At 43.9% G+C, this 18,587-nt stretch overlaps 1 protein-coding gene across 2 annotated transcripts in view; it reads right to left on the bottom strand.

Moving 5' to 3' along the window:
- The window catches only part of LOC109918138 (N-acetyllactosaminide beta-1,3-N-acetylglucosaminyltransferase 3-like), a 67,491-nt gene extending 60,856 nt beyond the window's left edge, over positions 1-6,635 (bottom strand). The window contains exon 1 of one of the 2 annotated variants that reach the window (XM_020518034.2): positions 6,430-6,635. In XM_020518034.2, coding sequence (XP_020373623.1) covers positions 6,430-6,446 — 17 coding nt within the window. In that variant the 5' untranslated portion in view covers positions 6,447-6,635. The remainder of the gene's footprint in view (positions 1-6,429) is intronic. The other variant, XM_048614319.1, reaches the window with a different exon arrangement.
- Positions 6,636-18,587: the final 11,952 nt, after the last annotated feature.

Below are 18,587 nucleotides of genomic sequence, written 5' to 3'. Positions count from 1 at the left end.
GAAACATCAGCTTTCCTGCTCCTCTGATGACCTTTCGGAGACTGTCTTCTTGATGAGTTCCCCACTCTTCACATTCTCGGCAACGTTTTGTATCACAGTCTAGGAAACATGACGCAATTAAAAGCTAAAATCAAATGACTGGTACCACATCTGAGTGGGATGGATGGTGGTCTATTGGTAACCTCATTGGGCTAATCATCCAGGTAGGTCGGTGAATGCTGTTAGGTCATGAGTTCTGATCCCACCACAGCAGCTAGTGGAATTTAAATTTAATGAAAATTTCTAGGATCCAAAGCTCATCTCAGTGATGGTGATCATCGAACCATCATTGATTTTTGTAAAATCCCATCAGGTTCACTTTCAGGAAGGAAAGCTGTCATCCTCATCCACTCTGGTCTACATGTGACTCCAGACCCACAGGAACATGGTCTGTCCATAGCTGCTCCATGCTGTGGCTGAACAAGCCACTCAGTTCTGGCCGATAGCATCCTAGGAGGACTGCTGGCCTAGTGATATTGTTGTTGGACTGTTAACCCAGAAACCCAGGTAGTCTTCTGGGGTCGTGGGTTCTAATCCTGCCATGGCAGATGGTAGAATTTGAATTCAATGAAAGAAATCTGGAATTAAGAGTCTGACAACAACCATATACCCATTGCTGATTGTTGGGAAAACCCATCTGGATCACTAGTGTCCTTTAGGGTAGGAAACTGCCATTCTGCCTGGTCTGGCCTGCATGTGACTCCAGACCCACAGCAATGTGGCGACTCTTAACTGCCCTCTGGGCAATAAATGCTGGCCTAGCTAGTGATGCCCTCATCCTGTGAATAAATAAAGAAGATTGCTGGCTTTGCAGAATCCCATAAAAGAATAATAATTCTAAAAATTGTTTTTATTCCAACTAAAATGCTGACTCATGTTTTGGAAAGTTTTAAATAGTTTTAACAGCTCAGCTGGGATTCAGGCCAATTCTGAGTGGCTTTGCACCATTGCCTAACACAACTTGATTTATTGAGCGGGAGAAACCGGAGAGAATCAAACTCGGCACTGCCACACTCAGATTTCTGTCTGCGGGTCTCACTAAGAATGTGGGCAGGATTTTCAGGACCTACAAAGATTCACAGACCTTCGAGTGGAGTAAATTCTCTTCATCTCAGTCCCAAATTAATCGGCCTCTTATCTTGAGATTGTGCAGCCGTGTTTACTATTCCGTGACTAATGGTAACAATCTCTCAGTATCAAGCCCCCGCCTCAAAATAATGTACATTTCAATGTGAACACCTCTCATTCTTCCACACTCCAGAGAATATAGACCCAATTTACTGTCACACACATACTAATTAGGAGCAGGAGTTGGCCACTTCGTCTCTTGAGCTGATACCACTATTCAATAACATCATGGCTCAGCTGTCTGCTCCACATTACTCCAGATAACCTTTCCCCCTATTTGCTTATCAACCATCGATCCAGCTCTGTCTTAAAAACAAACAAACTCTCTGCTTCCTACTACCTTTTTCCAGAAGAGAGCTCACAACTGTCTGTGAGGAAAGGTTTTGCCTCATCTCTGTCTCAAATGGGATACTCCTTATTTTTAAACAGTTCTAGATTTTCAAGGAAGAGGACCCATTGACACTGTCCAAACCCATCAGGGTCTGACACATTTTAATCAAGTCAGTTCTTACTCCTCTAAACTGCAGTGGGCACAAGCCTGGCCCACTCAAGCTTTCTTTATAAGACAACCCGTTCATTCCTGGTAGTAGTCAGGTAAACCTTCTCTAAACTGCTTTCAATGCATTTATACCCTGCCTTAAATAAAGTGACTAATACTCTACACATACTCTAGATGTGCTGTCATCTACAAGAGAAGCATATCCTCTCTATTTATGTCTTCAATTCCATTATAATGAGCAATAACTTTCTATCAGCTTTCCTAATTACTTGTTGCACCTGCATACTAACTTTATGTGAGTTCTACACGGGTTCACCCATATACCCCTGTGTTTGAGAGGTCTGCAATCTCCTACCATTTAGATCTTTCTGTTTATTCTCCCTGCCAGGATGGACAATTTTCCATTTTCTCACATTGTACTCCATTTGCCGCATCTTTTTGCCAACTGAGTTAATGTATTTATCCTTTAACCTTTTCATGTCCTCTTCAAAACCTACTTTCCTGCCCATTTTTGTGTCCTCAGCAAATTTAGCACTCATATCTTCAGTCCGTTCATTCAAGTTATTTTTATAAATTGTAACAAGTTGAGTTTGTACCACTGACAGTTATTTTCTTATATTCCTTCCTCTCTTTCATTTCCTTAGTTGCAACTATTTTTGAAGAGTCAATTCTATCCTTTACAGTGAAAAATGATGCAAGATATGTTCTTCCATCGTCTCCTTGTTTTCCATTGTCAATTCCCCAGAGCCTCTTCCAATAGGGTCAACGCTCACTTTGTTAACTCCTTTTTTAAATGTCTAGAGAAACTTCTATTATCTGTTTTTGTATTTCTGGCTAGCTTTCTCTCAAACTTTACTTTTCCCTTCTTATTAACTTTTTAATCGTTCTTTGCTTATTTATTTGCTGCCTTTTTTTATTCATTCACAGGATGTGGTTACTGCTGGTTAGACCAGCATTTGTTGCCTATCCCTAATTGCCCAAGAGGGCAGTTAAGAGTCAACCCCATTGCTGTGGGTCTGGAGTCACGTGTATGCCACAACAGGTAAGGATGGCAGATTTCCTTCCCAAAAGGACATTAGTGAACCAAATGGGTTTTCCAACAACTGAGTGTTATGATCAAAATGCCACCATTTGTCATGGTGGGATTTGAACCCAGGTCCCTATGCCATTACTTAGGTCTCTGGGTTAATAGTCTAGTGATAATGCCACTAGGCAATTACCTCACCAGTGCTGTGGGTCTGTTGTCAGACCAGGTAAGGATGACAGAGTTCCTTTCCTAAGTGACATGAGTGAACCAGATGGGTTTTTAATGGCAATAAACAGTGGTTACATGGACACCATTAGACTGTTCCAGATTTCTACTGAAATCAAATTGCTCCAGCTGCCATGAACCTCTGTCCCCAGAACATTGGCCTGACATTCTGGATTGCTAGTCCAGTGACATTACCATTGTGCCAGTGTCTTCCTATAATTGTCTGGCAGTGGCAGTGGCAGGATCAGACAGAGTCAGCATGGATTTATGAAGGGGGAATCACGCTCGACAAATCTGTTGGAATTCTATACAGATGTAACTAGTAGAGTTGACAAGGGGGAGCCAGTCAATGTAGTATATTTGGACTTTCAGAAAGCTTTTGACAACGTCCCACATAAGAGATTAATGTGCAAGATTAAAGCGCATGGGATTGGGGGAAGTGTATTGAGATGGATAGGAAACTGGTTGGCAGAGAGGAAATAAAAAGTAGGAATTAATGGGTCCTTTTCAAATTGGCAGGCAGTAACTAGTGGGTGCCACAAGGATTGGTGCTGGGACCCCAGCTATCCATAATATATACTAATGATTTGGATAAGGGAACAAAATGTAACATCTCAAAGTTTGCAGATGATACCAAGTTGGGTGGGAGGGGGGTGTGAACTGTGACGAGGATGCAGAGATCCTTCAGCATGATCTGAACAGGTTGGGTGAGTGGGCAAATCAATGGCAGATGCAGTATATTTGGATAAATGTGAGATTATTCACTTCGGAAGTAAAAATAAGAAGGCAGATTACTACCTCCATGGCTGTAAATTGGGAGAGGGGAGCATGCAGTGGGACCTGGACATCCTTGTGCACCTTGTATCCCTTTAAATATCTGCCACTGCCCCTATTGACCTATTAATCTGCCAATTCAGTTTAGATAGCTCTGCTTTCATGCTCTCATAATTGTACTTATTTACGTTTAAAAAACTAGTCTTAGACCCAGAGATAGCAAGAACTACACATGCTGGAATCAGAGGTAACAAAGTGTGGAGCTGGAGGAACACAGCAGCTTTCTGAAGAAGGGTCCTATCCTGTTCCTCTGATGCTGCCTGGCCTGCTGTGTTCCTGCAGCTCCACACTGTGTTATCTCAGTCGTAGACTCTTCCTTCCCTCCAGCTGACTGTAATATTCAACCATATTATGATCACTACTACTTGGGGTTCCTTCATTATATGGCAGTAATTAATTCTTTCTCATTGTTCAATACCAGCCTCTGCTTGGCTGCAGAATGTGCTATTCTAAGAACTATCCTGAAAACATTTTATGAACCCCTCATCGGGGTAACATTTACTTATCTGATTTTTCCAGTCTAATGAAGATTAAACCACAATGGTTATTACCGTACCTTTTTGACAAGAGCCAATATTTCTTCCTTCGTACACCATCTTACCATATGGCTATTGTTAGGGGCCAATGAACCACTCCCATGAGTAGCATTTTGCATTTATAACTCCTTATCTTTACCCAATTTGAAGCCTGTGCCACTACCTACCTCCACAGGACAAACAGTCATAGAGAGCTTTGCTAAGGAGACCACCTCGGAAAGTTTACGTTCCTGCAATGATGTAGAGGAAGGTCAGGAGGTCAGTGCTGCAGGAACCATGGAGATCAGCCCTGCCTGACTAGATGCAATAGCAGTCTGAAAGGAAAATGTTCTTACTAAACAACCCCCAGCCCCACACCTCTAATCCCTCGCAGCCTCAGTATTGACCTATGTTTTAAATGTTGTTGAGAGAGAGACAGTCCAGGATGAAGCACTCTCTCTCTCTCCTACCCTACCCATCCCTATACCCTCCTGCTCCTCTTAAGCTGGATGTCTCTATTTGTCTCTCAGGGACCAAACCAAGACCCTAAATTGAGCAGGAAACCCGCTTCCATACTAATTTGGGGGGGAAATTCCAGTGAGTGACCCATTCCCCAGGTACTGGTTGGAACTCAGAATCTTTCACATCTTCTGTTCGATGTTGGGAAAATCAGCCATGGGTGTCTTTCATAACACACAGTGTCAGTGGTGACTCAATATTTTGCGCTCATACGTCTGACTATGACAGTCATGTGTTCAGTACCAGGCCCAGAGATTTACAGCACGCTGACATTCCAATGGTGCAGTGCAGTGACATCCAAGGTGATATTAAATCACACCTGTCCTCTCAGCTGAGCCCCAAAAGATCCTATGACACTATTTGACAAAAAGTAGGGGTGGCAGTCTACCTATTGGTCCAGCCAATTTTAAATGCTCTTTCAACATCATGTAAACATGCAAATTAACCATTATCGTATTGAGGTTTCTGGGAGCATCCTAAGTGGAAATTGGTTGAGGTTTTGCTGACATTGTTGTGGCTACAATTCAGAAAGTACTTCATTTGTTGCTAAATGCTTTTGTGTTGTTTCATGAAAGGCACTGTTTAAATGAAAAATCCTCAACAAGCCACCCTCCATAAAGTTAAGCATGTCCAAAAACCTTGTAGCCCATATGCACCAAGCCCATTTATCCATCAGCTCCTCTGTGTACTGACCTACATTGCTGGACTTGGAGTAAATGTCTCAACTTTAAATTTCTCATCCTTAATTCCCCAGTTCCTCCCTATCTGTAACCTTCTCCAGCCCTACAACCCTCCAAGATCTCTGCACCATTGGACGCCATTCCTAGCTAAACCTGCAAGAACCTGGGGACTAACTGACAAATCCAAGTTGGCCTCCTTTAAGTGAGGCACAACAAGGTCTCAATGAATCTGACTGACTGCTTACCCACTGCAGGCAGGACATCTTCCTAACATAAACAGAAGATTGGTGGTACCATGCAGGAAATTTCTCCAGACACTTCTCTTTCCTCCTCTAAGATGCTCCTTAAAACTAACCTCTTTGACCACAATCATGACCTCCTGTCTGAGTATTTCTATGTGGCATGGTCAAGTTTTGAGTAGCCTTGGAATGTTTTGTTGTGTTAAAGGTGCTATGTAAATGCATGCTTTTCTCCACTGTTGAATTCCTCTTTCATCTCCTCCTCTTTGATCATTATTGATGTGTACTACAATTGTAAGAGTGCCAATGAACTGTTTACAGTGCAGGATATGAAAGCTCATTGGCAGACACACACACAGACACTCTCTCTCTCTCACACACACACACACGGACACGCACACACACACATACACACGTGGACACGCACACACACGTAAACACAAACACACACGTAAACACAAACACACACACACACACACACACTAACACACACACACACACACACACACACACTCAACCCTGTGCTGGCCTTATCCTGCCAAACATCGGTGGTAGGGTGCTAATCGTTCTCATGTTGTTGTTCCCCTGCCTGTGTGAAGGTTGTGTAGACAGGAACATCAAAGCTGATCTATGGGACTTACCACTGAATAACGGCCATTTCTGACTGACAGCCCTTGAGGGTTACTACGCTTTAGTTACTTCAAGCGAAAAGTAAAATTCTTACCTTTGGCTCACAGGCATCACTCTGATTCTATGGAAGGGATATTTCACAAGCTGATTTCAGGTACAGCTGAAGGAATTGTTACGCTAAACAAAAGCTATCAACTCTACCGGTACAAGATAACATAAAACGACAGACCAATTACAGGAAACAAGCTCAGGTCACTACACACAGTCATGCAACAATAGAGTGAATTTTTCCGATGTTAAACTTCAGGGTAAAGACGCTGAGCTTTAATGGGCTATGACAATGTCAATCAGCATCATTCTGCTGCTAGATTGGTTGAAACTCTGGTCTACTACCAGCCTTTTACCAATCAAAACCTTTTTGGCTTTCGTTGTTGAGAAAGACCACATGTTGGTTGATAAGTTGAGCCATCAAAAATAAAGGCAGGGCCGGAAGGATACGAGCGGGTACGGGATGGTAAAGCCATCTATGTCTGAAATTTGAATAATTTTAATCGCACAGAGCAATGGATTGTCTTGGATTGTCCTTTGAAAGGGCTAGCACAAAATGGACTGAATGGCTTCTTTCTGTGCTGTTTCATTCTCTAGTCCTAGATTCAGCATCTGTTTCTATGTGACAATCTGAGTAGCGACAACCTGGGAATACAGCTAGTTACTTGGCAAATATCAGCATTTATATAGCAAATAGAATCTGTAAATAGTCATAGAACATAGAACTGTACAGCTCAGGAACAGGTCCTTTGGCCCACGATGTTGTGCTAAACATGATGCCAAATTAAACTAATCCTTTCTGCCTGCCCTTGGTCCATATCCCTCCATTCCTTGCATGTTCATGTGCTTATCTAAACGCCCCCTATCATATCTGCCTCCACCACCATCCCTGGCAGCGCATTCCAGACGCCTACCACACTCTGTGTTTAAATCTTGTCCCTTTGAACTATTCCCCTCTCACCTTAAATGCATGCCCCCTAGCATTAGACATTTCAACTCTGGGTAAAAGAGTCTGACTGTCAACCCTACCTATGCATCTCATAATTTTGTAGGCTTCTATCAAGTCTCCCCTCAGCCTCAGCCGCTCCAGAGAAAACAACCCGAGTTTTTCTAGGCTCTCCTTATAGCCCAGACCCTCTAATCCAGGCAGCATCCTGTTAAATCTCTTCTGCACCCTCTCCAAAGCCTCCACAACCTTCCTGTAATGTGGCGACCAGAACTGAATGCAATACTCTACATGTGGCTTAACCGAAGTCTTATAAAGTTGCAACATGACATCCTGACTCTTGCACTCAATTCCCTGACCAATAAAGAAAGCATGCCATACACCTTCTTTACCATCCTATCTACTTGTGTGGCCACTTTCAGGGAGCTATGGATTTGAGAGACTGAGTAGATTGGGATTATATTCATTGGAGAGACTGAGTAGATTGGGATTATATTCATTGGAATTCAGAAGATTGAGGGGGGGATCTTATAGAAACATATAAAATTATGAAGGGAATAGATAAGATAGAAGTAGAGAGGATGTTTCCACTGGCAGGTGAAGCTAGGACAAGAGGGCATAGCCTCAAGATTAGAGGGAACAGATTTAGGACTGAACTGAGAAGGAATTTCTTCACCCAGAGGGTTGTTAATCTATGGAATTCCTTGCCCAGTGAAGTAGTTGACGCTACTTCAGTAAACGCTTTTAAAAACAAGTAGATTTTTTTTGAACAATAAAGGAATTAAGGGATACGGTGAGAACGCGGGTAAATGGATCTGAGTCCATGAAAGGATCAGCCATGATCTTATTGAATGGCGGAGCAGGTTCGAAGGGCCAGACGGCCTACTCCTGCTCCTAGTTCTTGTGTTCTTTGACAACCTTCTACACTATCCACAACTCCACCGATTTTTGTGGCATCTGCAAATTTACTAACCCACCCATCTACATTTTCATCCAACTTATTTATATGTATCACAAACAGCAGAGGTCCCAATATGTATTCCTGTGGAACACCACTAGTCACGGACCTCCACCCAGAAAAACTCCCTTCCACCAATACCTTCTGTCTTCTATGAGCAAGTCAATTCTGAATTCATACCACCAAGTCACTGTGGATCCCATACATCTTAATCTCCTGGATGAGCTGGCCATGAGGGACCTTGTCAATAGCCTTACTAAAATCCATGCAGACAACATCGATCATCTTCATTACCTCCTCGAAAAATTCAATCAAATTAATAAGACATGGCCTGCCCTGCACAAAGCCATGCTGACTGTCCCTAATTAGGCCATGCTTTACCAAACGTCTGTAAATCCTATCCCTAAGAATTCTCTCCAGTAGCTTCCCAACCACCAAAATGAGACTGACTGGTCTATAGTTCCTGGATTATCCCTATTTCTCTTTGTGAACAGAGGAACAATATTTGCTATTTGCCAGTAGCGAGAATACAAAGATCATGGTCAAAGCCCCAGCAATCTCCTCTCTTGCCTCTCTCAATAACCTGGGTTAGATACAATTGGGTCCTGGGGACTTATCCACCTTGATGCTCTTCAAGAGACCCAACACCACTTCAAAATGCCTTAGAGTATTAGCATGCTCCACACAAATCTCACTATCCTCCATATCCTTCTCCTGGGTGAATACAAACACAAAATATTCATTTAGGATCTCACCCACATCCTCTGCCTCCCAGCGCAAGTTCCCTCCTTTATCCTTAAGTGATCCTACCCTTTCCCTAGTTATCCTCTTGTTTTTAATGTGTGTGTAGAATGCCTGGGGATTCTCTTTAACCCTACTTGCTAAGGTAATTTCATGGCCCCTTCTTGCTCTCCTAATTCCCTGCTTGAGTTCTTTCCTGATTTCTTTATGTTTCTCATGGGCCTTTCCAATTTTAGCTTTCTAATCCTACATATGCTTCTTTATTCCTTTTGACTAAATTCACAACCTCACTCATTATCCAAGGATCTGTTGGCTTGCCATCCTTGTCCTTCCTCCTTATTGGAACATGCTGGTATTGAATTCTCATCAGCAGGTCTTTAAACACTTCCCACATGTCAAATGTGGACTTGCCTCATGACAGTTCCTCCCAATTAACACTCCCTAACTCCTGCTATCTAATACTGACGTAATTTGCCCTCCCCCAATTTAGTCCCTTCCTGCAATATCCTGACATATCCTTGTCCATAGCTATCTTAAAATTTAAGGAGTTGTAATCACTGTTTCCAAAATGCTCCCTTACTGAAAGGTCAGTCACCTGGCCAGGCTCATTAGCAAATACAAGGTTCAGTATGACCCCTCCACTAGTTGGACTATCCACATACTGTTTCAAAAAACCCTGTTTGACGTACTTAACAAATTCTGCCCCATCTAAGCCACTTGGTCTCAGGGAGTCCCAGTCAATATGGGGAAGTTAAATTCATTAGCTATGATAACCCCATTGTTATTGCATCTTTCCATAATCTGCCTAGATATCTGTTCCTCAATGTCTCGGTGGCTGGTGGGAGGCCTATAGTATAATCCTATCCTGCACCCATCTTATTTTTTAGCTCTACCCATAATGCCTCAGTGGATGAGCCCTCCAGTATGTCCTTTCTGAGTGCAGATGTGACATTGTCCCTCATGAGTAATGCAACTCCTCCACCTCTTTTACCTTCTTCCCTATTTCAGCTAAAACAATGAAACCCTGGAACGTTGAGCAGCCAATTCTGTCCCTCCCTCATCCAAGTCTCTGTAATGACCAGAACATCATAAGTCCCATGAACTGAGGAAGGCTCACCTGACCTAAAATGTTAACTCTGTGTTTTCCTTCACAGATGCTGCCAGACCTGCCGAGCTTTTCCAGCAACTTTGTTTTTGTTCCTGATTTACAGCATCCGCAGTTCTTTCAGTTTTTATCATAGTCCCATGTACTGATCCAGACTAGGAACTCATCTGCCTTACCTGTAATACTCCTTGCATCGAAATAAACACACTTCAGCCCATTAGTACCATCATGTTTATTTACATATCTCTGCCAGTCCTTCCTTTATGACTTACTGGTCCTAACATCTACCTTACCCTCAATCCCTCTACTTGCTGATCTGCTGCTCTGCTTCCCAGCCTCCTGTCTCTCTAGTTTAAACCCTCCCAAGTAGCACTAGTGAACCTCCTTGTGAAGATATTGGTTTCCCTCCAGTATAGGTGCAACCGAACCCTCTTGAACAGGTCACCCCTGCCCCAGAAGATGTCCCAATGATCCAAAAACCTGAAACCCTGTCCCCTGCACCAGTTCCTTGGCCACTGTCCTATCTTTCTATTCCCTGCCTCACCAACACATGGCACTGGTAGTAACCTTGAGGTCCTGCTTTTCACCCTTGTTCCTAACTCCCTCTGTACTCACTCCGCAGGACCTCATCCCTCTCTCTACCTCAGTCGTTGGTACCAATGTGTACAAGGACCTCTGGCTGCTCACCCTCCCCTTTAAGAATTTCATGCAACCGCTCAGAGCTGTCCTTGACCCTAGCACCAGGGAGTCAACACACCATCCTGGAATCTCAAACACAGCCTGTCTCCTAACACTACCACACAGTCTATCTATGGAAGGGGCCATAGTAGACCTGGTACTGGGGACTGAGCCTGGCCATGTGACTGAAGTTTCAGTAAGGGAGCACTTCAGGAACATTGACTGTAATTCCATGAATTTTAAGTTACTTACAGATAAGGATAAGAGTAATCCTTGGGTGAAAGTATTGAATTGGGGGAAGTCTAACTACCACAATATTAGGCAGGAACTGGGGAGTGTAGCTGGGGGCAGTTGTTTGAAGGTAAATCCATATCTGTCATGTGGGAATCTTTTAAAGACCAGTTGATTAGATGTCAGGATCAGCATGTTCCAGTGAAAATGAAGGATAACGATGATTCAGGATCCTTGGAGGACAAGAGAAAAGAAGAACATGGTGGATGGTGAGTCTTGAAAGGGATATTTGGATATTCTAGGGCATATCAAACTGAAAATGGAGGAGGTGCTGGATGTTTTCAAAAGCATTAAGATAGGCAAGTCCCCAGGACCTGATGGGATCTATCCCAGAATGCTGAGGTAGGCAGGCAGGCAACAAAATTGCTGGAGCTTTGTACAAAATCTTTGTATCCTCTTTAGTCACAGGACAGATCCCAGAAAACTGGAGAACAGCCAATGTTGTTCCTTTCTTTAAGAAGCTCAGTAGTGATAATCTGGGAAATTAAAGGCCAGTGAGCCTTATGGCAGTGGTAGGGAAATTATTGGTGAAGATTCCTGAGATAGGATTTACTCACGTTTGGAAAAATGGGGACTTATTATAGACAGGCAGCATTGCTTTGTGTGGTAAAGGTCAAGTCTCACAAACTTTAATGAGTTCTTTGAGGGAGTGACAAAGATGATTGATGAGGGCAGGGCAGTGGATGTTGTCTATATGGACTTTATCAAGGCCTTTGATAAGGTCCCTCATGGCAGGCTGATACAAATGGTGAAGTTACAAGGGATCTATGGTTAGCTAGTAAGATTAATACAGAGCTGGCTTAGTCGTAGATGACAGAGAGAGAGATGGAAGGGTGTTTTTTCTGACAGGAGATCTATGATCAGTGTTCCATAGGGATCAGTGCTGGGACCCTTATTGTTTGTAATATATATAAAAGATTTGGAGGAGAATGTACATGGCTTGATTAGTAAATTTATAGATGATGCAAAGATTGGGAGAGTTGCAGATAGTGAGGAGGATTGCCAGAGGATACAGCAGGATGAAGATAGGCTGGAGACTTGAGTAGAGAAATGGCAGATGGAGTTTAATCCAGCCAAATGCAAGGTGTTGCATTTTGGAAGATCTAATGCAGGACAGAAGTATACAGTAAATGGTAGACTCTTGTAGTATCAACACACAGAGGGATATAGGTGTACAGTCTACAGTTCCATGAAAGTGACAACAGAGGTGGATAAGGTGATCAAGAAGACATATAACATGCTTGTGTTCATCATTTGGGGCATAGTGTATAAAAATTGGCAAGTCATGTTGCAGCTCTACAGAATTTTAATTAGGACACATTTGGAATATTGTGTAGAGTTCTGGTTGTCTCACTACCAGAAGGATGTGGAGACTTTGGAGGGGATACAGAAACGATTTACCAGGATGTTGCCTGGTTTTAAGGGTATTCGCTATGAGAAGAGATTGGCCAAATTTGGTTTGTTTTCACTTTAACATTGAAGGATGAGGGACGACCTGATAGAACGGAACAAAATTATGAGACATGGATAGTCAGAGTCTTTTTCCCAGGGTAGAAGCGTCAACTACTAGGGATCTTGGGGTTTAAGGTAAAAAGGGGTAAGTTTAAATGAGATATGAGAGGGTGGTGAGTGCCTGGAATGCACTACCAGAGGAAGTTAGATGCAGATACAATTGCAATCAAATAAGAGACATTTTGACAGATATATGAATAGGCAGGGAATAGAGGGATATGGACCGCGTAGAGGCAAAAGGTTTTTAATTTAGAAAAGCATCATGTGTTGGCACAGTCTTGGTGGCCTGAAGGGCCTGTTCCTGTGCTGCAGTGTTGTTTGTTCTTTGTTCTCTTTGTTAACCAACTCTACGTACAATGAAGACAAAAAGACTGTATCATAATTGGAAGCTGGTTTGGCTTCTACCTTTGTGAGATATTTCGATATGGGAACCTAATACCTCCTCATTGCTAGTTGCAATCTTCAGTAATTCACACATCATTCCAATTTGGACATGCATCCTGAAAGGGAACATTTTTAACCCTTTGATCCCTTTAAGACCAAACAAGACTTAGGTTCCTTTGTCTGAGCAATTTGTTACAAAGTTGGGTAGAGTATTCATGAATTGGAAGGCAGGAAGTTAGAAGTTGTTTTTAAGAATGATTGTGGGGAAAGGAGTGCTGTGGTCCCTTTAAGAGCTTGTGCTTTGTATGAGCTTGGAAGTTTATAAATGCAGGTGCACAGAGAGTGCCTGAATGGAAACATTTTGTATAGAACAGCCAAGCAGCATTTTTAACGAGACAACAAGTTTGAATTAGGCCAATTAATTTAAACCAAGCACCTAGATACAGAAAGCCAACTGAATTTAAATCTGATGATGTTGACCACCTGAAACCAATCATATTATAAGAATTTGATTATGCCATTATGGGGATATAAGACAAGGGCATTTGGAAAGTCAGAGAGAGTTATCTGCTACCAGCCAGAGTTAGCACCATTCAGCTCTCAGAGAAAGCCCATCTAATAAATCAAAGGTACCACAGTGCTTTAGCTCAAAGTCCACATTGAAGAAATTGTAGAGATAAAACATTCTTGAAAGCAGAATTAGCAGAAGAAAGGCATTTGTGAAGAGAGTGGAGAAAGCAGAATATTCCAGAAGACAGAGATAACAAGGTGCAGAGCTGGATGAACACAGCAGGCCAAGTAGCATCATAGAAGCAGGAAGGCTGACGTTTCGAGCCTAGACCCTTCATCAGAAATGGGGGAGGGGAAGGAGGTTCTGAAATAAATAGGGAGGGGGAGGTGGATAGAAGATGGATAGAGGAGAAGATAGGTGGAGAGAAAACAGACAGGTCGAAGAGGCGGGGATGGAACCAGTAAAGGTGAGTGTAGATGGGGAGGTAGGGAGGACGGACAGGTCAAGGGGGCGGGATGAGGTTATTAGGTAGGAGATGGGGAGGAAGAACAGGTTAGGGAGGCAAGGACGAGCTGGGCTGGTTTTGGGATGCAGTAGGGGGAGGGGAGATTTTGAAGCTTGTGAAATCCACATTGATACCATTGGACTGCAGGGTTCCCAAGCGGAGTATGAGTTGCTGTTCCTGCAACCTTCGGGTGGCGTCGTTGTGGCACTGCAGGAGGCCCAGGATGGACATGTCGTCTGAGGAATGGGAGGGGGAGTTGAAATGTTTCACGACTGGGAGGTGCAGTTGTTTATTGCGAACCGAGCGTAGGTGTTCTGCAAAGCGGTCCCCAGGCCGCCGCTTGGTTTCCCCGAGGTAGAGAAGGCCACAACAGGAACAGCAGATGCAGTATACCACATTAGCAGATGTACAGATGAACATCTGCTTGATGTGGAAAGTCTTCTTGGGGCCTGGGATGAGGGTGAGGGAGGAGGTATGGGGGCAGGTGTAGCGCTTCCTGCGGTTGCAGGGAAAAGTGCCGGGTGTGGTGGGGCTGGAGGGGAGTGTGGAGCGGGCAAGGGAGTCACGGAGAGAGTCGTCCCTCCGGAAAGCAGATAAGGGTGGAGAGGGAAAAATGTCTTTGGCGGTGGGGTCAGATTGCAGACGGTGGAAGTGTCGGAGGATGATGCGTTGGATCCGGAGGTTGGTGGGGTGGTACGTGAGGACGAGGGGGATTCTGTTTTGGTTGTTATTGCGGGAATGGGGTGTGAGGGATGAGTTGTGGGAAATGCGGGAGACAGTGGAGGGCGTTCTCGACCACTGAGGCGAGGAAGTTGCGGTCCTTGAAAAACGAGGACATTGAGATGTACGGGAGTGGAATGCCTCATCCTGGGAGCAGATGCGGCGGAGGCGAAGGAATTGGGAATAGGGGATGGCATTTTTGCAGGAAGGTGGGTGGGAGGAGGTGTATTCTAGGTAGCTGTGGGAGTCAGGCTTGAAATGGATATCGGTTTCTAGGTGGTTGCCCAAGATGGAAACAGAGAGCTCCAGGAAGGTGAGAGAGGTATTAGAGATGGTCCAGGTGAACTTAAGGTTGGGGTGGAAGGTGTTGGTGAAGTGGATGAACTGTTCGAGCTCCTCGTGGGAGCACGAGGCGGCGCTAATACAGTCATCAATGTAACCCTCCCCCTACCGCATCCCAAAACCAGCCCAGCTCGTCCCCGCCTCCCTAACCTGTTCTTCCTCCCACCTATCCCCTCCTCCCACCTCAAGCCGCACCCTCATCTCCTACCTACTAACCTCATCCCACCCCGTTGACCTGTCCATCCTCCCTGGACTGACCTATCTCCTCCCTACCTCCCCACCTACACTCACCTTTACTGGCTCCATCCCCGCCTCTTTGACCTGTCTGTTTCCTCTCCACCTATCTTCTCCTCTATCCATCTTCTATCCGCCTCCCCCTCCCGATTTATTTCAGAACCTCCTTCCCCTCCCCCATTTCTGATGAAGGGTCTCGGCTCGAAACGTCAGCCTTCCTGCTCCTCTGATGCTGCTTGGCCTGCTGTGTTCATCCAGCTCTACACCTTGTTATCTCAGATTCTCCAGCATCTGCAGTTCCTACTATCTCTATTCCAGAAGACAGCCTGTGCGAACTTGGAGAGATTAAATTATAATTCATTGTTCTCTTATTAATCGGGTTTATTAAGTAGGACTTGTGTTTATTTGAACAGTATTCCAGTAGATTTTAGACCAGTTAGGAAGTAGTTAGTAGTATAAGGGGTAATTGTCCATTTGTTAGTAATTCTGTTAATTTGTTCATTGTTGGGTTAAATAAATAAATTATTTCTTGTTACATGTAAAGTGGCGATCAGGGATTTTCTTATTTTTAACCACTCTTTTAATAGATTACAAGCGGAAAGACGAGCTTCTCTGGGTTTTTCGGGGATAATTATTAGAGGGGAACCCGTACTCCCGTCGTAACAGATTGGGGCTTGTGTTTCAGTTTAATTATCAGAGGGGTTTGGCTATTCCCCTTCATAACAAATTATTTGTGCACACATGGAAGCTGTAACCTATCAAACATCGCATACAATTCTATGATTTGCTACAAAATAATGGTTTTATATTATTTTTACAAATACGTTTTCCATTAAAAAATTACACGCTTAAACACTCTTATCTCTCACCAACATTTTATTCTACCCTGTATTCCATGTTAGTAAAGACCACATTATCACATCATGTTCAAATCTGTACACGTGACTATAGTAATATACAATCAAATCGTTATGTGGTCACATAAGTATATTATCGAAACAAATCATTACATCTACTGACTGCAAGTGATTACCAAAACTCTTCACTGTCCTTTTACTCCCTTTCACTTCCCATCAATGACACTGGGTCACATTGCTGGATTGCCCTTCCCATTGATTCCCCATGGGAACCTCACGATAGGGGACATCAATGTCCCAAGACACTGGTCATTTTTCACCACCTACTCCAGGATGACTATGGCACTACCCATCTCACCAGCGAACGCACCATCCTGAGAACTGATGACAAAAATACAAAGCTGTGACCTGCTCTGGGCTCTCAGAACCCAAGAACCAGGAGCAGGAATAGGCCTTTCAGCCCCTCAAACCTGTTCCACCATTTAATACCATCATGGCTGATCTCATCTCAGCTTCAACTCCACTTTCCTGCCAGCTTTCTATAACCCATTAATTCGTTACTCATTAAAAATCTGTCTTCTTAAATTTACTGAGTATCCCAGCACCCACCGTACTCTTGGGAAGTGAATTCCACAGATCCAAGACCTTTTGAAAGAAGGAATTTCCCCTTTATCTCTGTGTTAAATCTGCTGCCCCTTACCCTAAAACTAAGAATTCTCATTCTAAGATAACAAGGTGTACAGCTGGATGAACACAGCAGGTCAAGCAGCATCAGAGGAGCAGGAAAGCTGACGTTTTGGGTCTAGACCCTCCTCTCATTCTAGATTGCCCCAAACGAAGAAATATCCCATCTATGTCTAATTTGCAACACACCTTTAGCAATTTAAATATGTCAATTAGATCTCCTCTCATTCTTCTTCTTTCCAGAGAGTACAAGCCTAAACAGCTCTCTCTCTCCTCATACATCAAACCCCTCATCTCTGAAATCAATCTAATGAACCTCCTCTGAACTGACTCCATTATAACTACATCCCTCTTCATTTAAGTGGACCAAAACTGCTCGCAATACTCTAGGTTTGATCTCAGTAATGCCTTGTACAGTTGCAGCAACACTTCCCTACTTTTATTGTCGATTCCTGTAGCAATAAGCAACAAAATTCCATTTACCTCCCTTACTACCTGTTGTACCTGCAGGCGGTCTTCTGTGATTTATGTGGTTCAGCAGAGGGCAGCAGCGACGATGCTGATTGGCTGTTGGGGCAAAGATTTGCATTGGTGCAGTCACCAGTACAAACAGGGGCTTGTGGACAAAGTGTTGTCAAGAGGCAGTGGCCAGTGTCAGTAGGGGGTGACTGTAAGCTAGACAGGTAGAGGGATCCTGCAGTCAGGAACAGAGGAGCCTCAGCTCTTGACTTTGTCCAACAGGTATAAGGTACTTGCTCCCTGTGTGGATGAGGAAAAGGGCTGCAGGGAGATGAGCCAACTGACCACTGCACCATGGCACAGGAGGCCATTCAAGATGGGGAAGCAAAAAAACAAGTGGTAGTTGTAGGGATAGATAGTAAACCGGATTGGGAATCCCACATGGTGTGTTGCCTGCCCAGTGCCAGGGTAAGGGATATCTCTGACCGGCTTGAAAGATTATTGGAGTGGGAGGAGGAGGGTCCAGTTGTTGTGGTCCATGCCGGAACAAACAACATAGGCAAGACTAGGAAAGAGAACCTGTTCAGGGATTATCAGAAGCTAGGAACAAAATTAAAGAGCACGTCCTCAAGGGTTATAATCTCTGTTTACAGCCCGATCCATATGCAAATTGGCATAGGGATGCAATAACAAGGGAAGTAAACACGCGGCTAAAGGAGTGTTGCGGGAAAGAGGGGTTCCTTTTCATGGGGCACTGGCATCAGTATTGGAACAGGAGGGATCTGTACCATTGGGACGGTCTCCACCTGAACCGAGCTGGGACCAATGTTCTAGCGATAAGGGTAAAGGGGCTGGTCAACAGGACTTTAAACTAGAACGTAGGGAGGAAGGGAAGGGTAAAACTTCCCCCAGTGGGGAACAAAGAAGTAGGTTAACATCTGTAGGGGTCGACTCCACTGTGTGGAAAAATATGAAAAACGACAAGAAAGGAGATCTCAGGACAGGTTATTAAAGTCTCCAGCACAAACACAAATAGGACAGAGTGTTTGGAAAGGGTTAGGAATCAAACTTCAAGCACACTAGATAAATGAGTGACAATGAGAAGAGGGACAGTTAATACAGGACTGATGGTGTTATATCTGAATGCACACAGTATAAGGAATAAGGTAAATGAGCTTGTGGCAGAGATCAAAATTGGCAGCTATGATGTGGTGGGCATCACGGAGACATGGGTGCAAGGGGATCAGGATTGGGAGCTGAATATCCAAGGATATACA

The sequence above is a fragment of the Rhincodon typus genome, chromosome 29 (genome assembly GCF_021869965.1).
Source record: "Rhincodon typus isolate 14 chromosome 29, sRhiTyp1.1, whole genome shotgun sequence".
NCBI classification, from domain to species: Eukaryota; Metazoa; Chordata; class Chondrichthyes; order Orectolobiformes; family Rhincodontidae; genus Rhincodon; species Rhincodon typus.
This window is presented reverse-complemented; position numbering and strand designations above follow the sequence as displayed.